General features: G+C 47.3%; 1 protein-coding gene across 2 annotated transcripts in view; it reads left to right on the top strand.

Annotated features, from left to right (window-relative positions):
• Nucleotides 1-4838, top strand: part of LOC149361548 (3-alpha-hydroxysteroid sulfotransferase-like) — a 29504-nt gene extending 24666 nt beyond the window's left edge. For both annotated transcript variants that reach the window (XM_089569527.1, XM_089569526.1), the window contains one exon: nt 3688-4838. In XM_089569527.1, coding sequence (XP_089425653.1) covers nt 3713-4699 — 987 coding nt within the window. In that variant the 5' untranslated portion in view covers nt 3688-3712 and the 3' untranslated portion in view covers nt 4700-4838. The remainder of the gene's footprint in view (nt 1-3687) is intronic.
• Nucleotides 4839-6000: the final 1162 nt, after the last annotated feature.

Consider the following 6000-nt stretch of genomic DNA (forward strand, 5'->3'; position numbering starts at 1 on the left):
AAAAATCATTCTAAACCACTGGTTGCGAAGCAGAAGGGGTAATAATGCATGGCGGCTGTACAAGCAGCATTGAACTTTTTTTGTTCTGCAACCACTTGGAGGACCTATAAGGGCCGGATATTACATCTCCTCAAGACCACTTCCATTTGATTCTCAATATGTTAAACCATTTTGTTACCAGTGTTTATTCTCCAGAAGGGGCACGTAGGCTATTACGGACGCCGTAGTGAAGGGCTCAAGATTAATTTTGTTCATCTGGAGTTCATTAACGAAGGTAAAGCACACCACACGGGTGTCTTTGAACTTCACTTCCGTCGAAATGCGGCAGCCATAATTCGTATTTCATCTTGCAAACTTGCGCCCGGCAGTCAAACAAACTCAACCTTTCTTCTATTTATTCAGTAGTGCATTCGTGCATTACTTCTATTCATTACTTCTTCTTCTACTAAGTGCATTCCCCTTAATCCAGAGTTTCTGTTCTGCGTCGACTTTTATTACGCTGCATCAAATTTTTTGGCTTCTAAATTCGACCACTCACGTTGGATTAATCAGAAACCTCACATTGACTGTTCTGTTGTCGCACGGTCGATGGCACCATCCTTCGCACAGAAAAAATAAACTAGAGGCGTGATAAATTAGTTGCCAGTCACCGCATTTGCCCAGATAAGGTCGTTTTCTTTTTCTCGCATCGCAGACGCAGCAATGAATGCGTCTGTCAGTTCTTCCACCTTCAACTGGTGACTTTCGTTGATAGATGACCTCATCCATTAAGTTTATCGAGCGTTTATGCAGTGAAAAGCATTTCATAAAAGGTATCACTTTGAACACCGCACGTGACTGCACAAATTTGAATCTGTCACTCATTAAACTGCAACGAAAAGTACAATGACCCTCTTGATTTTCCATCTCATTGAAACAGTCCTACACAAGCAAGAAAGGACGAGGAGGCAGCACTTCTTTTTAGTTACTTTTTATTCATCAGAACACGCGGAATTTATGCTCAGCTAGATGCGCAGGCGTTCGAAGCTCTGAACTAGAACAAAAAGTAGCAACTTCCTCTACTAAGTACGCTTACTAAGAACAAGAAACAGAAATTCCTTTCCTGGCTAGCTAAAAGAGAGTTTAATACCGCAATCCAGGTCGCCTCTTTTAATGGAATGAATTTGCAAGTTGTAAACGCTCCCCGGTTTCCACATCTATGGTGCTCTTTTAACCTCATATCCACACGTCTGTCTGCCGTATATAGGCCTTTTCACACGATAGCTGGAGTCCGTAAGCGACCTGCTTATCACAAGTGACCGAGATAGCAGTGCGGCTGATAAGTGCACTGTGCCCCGACCACCTGAGCATCGAACAGTGAGGCCACATTCTTTAACCGGTCGGACATCTCATCAACGAATGTAAAATGGAAATCCACTTACGCCGATCAAAAGACTCTCCTGGTCATGGTACGTCTCTGCGTATTTAGAACACTCAGCCGCTTGTTACGCTCGTATGAAATGAGGGCCACTGTGGTAGCCACCCACTTCAGCCGCTCCACGCGGTCTTAGCACTTAAATTTCCCATATCGAAAGGTCTCAACTTCATCGTTTCTACAAAAAAAAAGTGATGCCTATAGAAAGTTTTACGCATGAAATGCTTTTAGCTTGTGGGCGCGCCGCGGTGGACCGTGGTGCCGGAGCGGAGAACACGGAGGCGGCCATGAGCGAACGTTAGCGAAGCGCTGCGCTGCGCTGCCGCCGGAGCAGCGCATGCGACAAGAGCGTCTTCGTGGTCCCGCTGTGGGTGAATCTTTTGGACGGCGCGAAGAAGCCTAAGTTGTGCCCTGCAGCCCTATAGGGCAAGCGCAGTCCCGGTGGCACTTGATGAGCTAGTCATTCAGCAAAACGTGTTAGCGCAAACACAGACAACCACAGGAAGCCGTCTCCCTGCAGTTGTCTGTGTTTGCACTATAACCTTTTACGAAATCACTATACACCAATTCGCTCAAAAAGTTCTATTTACAAGATAGTCGCCAGCGCCGCGTGAGTTGCCGTCATTACGTAATGCACGCGAACCCTAACACAGGTCCCGTGACTGTATTTGTCGGCATGTCAGTAACCAGTTCTCATTTTTCTTTTCGACATTGTGGTCAGCGGAGGCGGTGATGGCGGCTTCCAGCCGCGGCTAATGTCCCAGTGTTTTGTTGGAACCATCCCCTATTCTTCGGCACGAGGCGAGCGGTGGTCGCGTGGGCCGCCGTGCACAAAAAACGGCAAAGAACGCCGGGAACCTTTCGTTCATGAAGAAAAGTTAGAGGAACGAAAAGTGGGTGATGAGCGACGCTCCCTAATACTCGTGTTCGGCTGTCAGTATCAATGAGCCGTCCTGGATTAGGGTACGTCCTTCCTGAGTGCATTTCGTGGTGATATCAATTCTCAACGACGAGATCGCCCTAGAGTACGGTACGCCTCTCATCCAATGCATTTTGTGCGAAAATCTACTCTCGGAGTTGATATAGTCTGAATTTTGGAGGAACTGCTGCGGATGTTTACTTGAACTGGACAAGATTGTAATCGTAGGACGCGGGTCATGAGTGTGTGAGCGAAACCACTTTGTGAATGCATCAAAAAGACGCGCTGTTAATGTGCAAGTAAGGTTTCGCCTTTCTGGCACGCTCTTTCTTGTCATATCAAGTGGGGCACAGGTGTGGCGTCATTTCTTTGGTTGTAATAAGAGAGCAATTACACACAGGCACCCATGCGCAGCCATACGGCTACGAAAGAAAGCTATACAGCTTGCGCAGAAACTTGCAGTTAAAGAAAAATTCGTCCTGGTCCTTGTTTCAAACCCGGGACCACCGCTACACCGGAGCAGTTGCGCTACCAACTGAGCTGAACGGCAGAGCTAGCTTATGGTAGGGCGAGAGAGAATGGATAAATAACCCGAAGTGGGAACAGTGTTGTTCAAATGTTGAGGGGAATTGTTTAACAATTCTTTCCATTGTACGTTCTTGATTTTTTGTTTGTGTTCGAAGTTTCTCAGACGCCTTCGCACCTGACGGATTATAGATTTTGTCTTCCGTTAAATAAAAATTAGTTTCAAGCAAGCGCAGTCGCAGAGTTCTTACTTTTGTTTCTCTCCCTGTTTTTCGAAAATGCGTCAGCACCAACTCGCCCTGAAGTTTTCCACCCCATTGGAACACTTTCGAAACACTGATGGCCTAAGTGGGAGGTGAACGCATTGCACACCGCGAATTGGTTGTTGCTGCGTTCGTAATCCGACACTTATCTACACATGTCCTCTTCCGACTGCGGCTTGAGACGACGAAACGGAGGCTGGCGACTAAAGCATGCTCAGTGAATTCTTCTAAGGCACAACTCTGGGGGAGCGTGGTTGCCAATTAACAGATGGCCGCATTAAGGTATTATGAAGATGTAAAATCTGGTCGGCTATTCTACGAACAAGCTCGTAGATCCCGGATCAGACGTGGGCGACAGGATATGATTTGTTCCAAGGGGCATGAAACAGTTCAGTGCTGCTATGCCAGTCAGCGTGAACAGAATGCAGCCGGAGGTTGCAAGAAGGTATGAGTAGGGCGGGGACGGCAAATGTTGACAGTATTCTTACCCTGTCAGCGTTATGTTAGTAACGTTGTCAGCGAATCTTTCTGAATAAATTCCTCTTGCCTTCTTTTTTTCCTTCCAGGCAGGTGAAATCAAGGCATAAGCTGATGGATTCAGCTGCTTTTCTCTGGTCAGCTAAAATCATGGCACCAAAGAAGCCGTACTGTCAGATTATTGACGGCGTCCCTCGATGCCCAGGCTTGGATCCGGACGTCTTCAGGGAGAGTCTGAAATTCCGGGCACAAAATAATGACTTGGTGCAGTGTACTTACCCGAAAGCGGGCACACACTGGGTTATGTATATCATGGAATTGATCCTTAAAAAGGGAGAGCCTGTGCCTAAGCATGAAGACTTCGTGCGCTACGTTCGCTTCATCGGCCGCATGGATACCGAGGGCTGGCAGTCCCCTCTACCCATTAGGCTCTTCACAACTCACGAGCCGTTAACCAGAGACACAATGAACCCCGAAGCCAAGTATGTATACGTGGCTCGGAACCCGTGGGACTCGTGCGTCTCCTTCTACCACATGGTGACAACGTTGAGTATGTTCAATTTCCGCGACGGTTCTTTCGAGGACTTCTTCGACGCATTTATGCGCGGAGACTTCGGGTACGGTGACTACTTCGACCACGTTGCCTCCGGTTATGCACTGAGGAACGAGCCGAATGTGCTGTTCTTGACGTACGAACAACTTAAGAAGGAAAGTAGAAAGGCGGTCGTCAAGATTGCCTACTTCCTCGGAGATGACTATGGCAGACGCCTCGAAGAAGACAACGACTTACTTAACACGCTGCTTGAATGGTCAACCGCAGATTACATGAGGAATGTCCTGGTGTTGGATCTTCAATCAGCAGATCCAGCTTGGAAGACTCGCAGAACAGAGACCACAGTGCCAAGCAAATCTGCATACGAAGGAGACCAAGGTCGATACTGTCTGGTGCGGAGCGGCAAGCCGGGAGACTGGAAGTCTTATTTCTCGCCTGAGCAACTGCGCCGATTGGAGGCGAAGATTCGGGACAGGGGTGCAGATGCCTCGTTTATGGAACTATGGAAGGATATTCGAGAAGAAGCACTCGCAGCGTCGCAAGGATGACGACTGACAGTCGGTCTTCCATTACATACCCGGGATCTTAAGGCAATACCTGAAATTACAGGAACATATTTATGAAGTGAGCATACACTGCTCAGACCACTTGGGCCGGAAGCAGGGAATAAAGTTGTTGGAAACTCCCGTTGTCTCGTTCTCTCACCCTTACTGAGCGTCTCGCGCTACTTGCGTCCATTCCTCTTGGTGTTGTGCAAGCGGCCCTTTCCCGGCAGTCTTAGTACAGGCTTCTAGATAAAAATTGCTCTTTTAAATTCAAGTAGACCCGCACCCCTCTCCCGAAAAGAAATAATATATTAAAGTGTATTTCACATTCGTACTTCGCTGACTAATCTCAATAACCACGCGAGGTAGCACCATGAAAAATATCGTCAGCGAGAGGCAATAACAAAATTATACGAGAAAATTCTCCCTGCAGCCCAACCTGTGACAAAAATAAATCGAAAATCTATTTCACCCGAGAGTGCACCTGGGACTGAAAGTTTTATAGTCGCTACAGGGAGCCACTTCTTTCTCCGCAACCAGAGAGCAGGAACTATTAGAAGTCTTGCTAAGGCAGGCAATTTTCTGAATGCTGGATTTTTTTCACGCAAAGCCTAGGAAAATTTGTATTTAGTGCAAAACATACAAACTTATTTGCTGTTTTCAATTGGTCATGCACCGCCAGTTGCCGTGCGGCATTGTGCGCTTCAACACTCAATGCCAAGCGACATCAACCAGGTTTATTGCTAGGCCCCTTGCCTTTTTTGCGCTTGATGGTATGTATTTGAATTTGCAAGTACGGCCACTGTTAACCTGCGCCGAACAAGGCGACAAAATGGGGAGCACCGAACTTAAAGCTCTTAAGTAGGAGTTTTACTTGCGTTCAAATAGATTTTCTTCTTTTCGGGCCTAACGGAGCATCAGGGTTTGACATTAGCCTAAGCATCAAGTGACTTATACAGAGCGTGTTGCTTTTAAAAATGCAGCAATATAAGGCATGTCTGCTTCAGTACTTTCAAACCACATCCAAAGCCATATTTATAGATCGTAAAACGATTTTCTCCAATTACAGATGGCCGTCGCGGTGGCTGAGTTATCGCGCGCGGCGTCTGACCCGAAAGACGCGGGTTCGATCCACGGCCGCGGGCGTCAAATTTCGATGGAGGCGAAATTCTAAAAGCCCGTGTGCTGTGCGATGTCAGTGCACGTTAAGAAACCCCAGGTGGTCGAAATTTGCGGAACCCTTCACTACGGCGTCTCTCTTAGCCTGAGTCACTTTGGTACGTTAAACCCCTATAAACCAAACC

Source organism: Amblyomma mixtum, chromosome 2 (assembly GCF_055824585.1).
Source record: "Amblyomma mixtum isolate Tamu chromosome 2, ASM5582458v1, whole genome shotgun sequence".
Classification (NCBI taxonomy): domain Eukaryota; kingdom Metazoa; phylum Arthropoda; class Arachnida; order Ixodida; family Ixodidae; genus Amblyomma; species Amblyomma mixtum.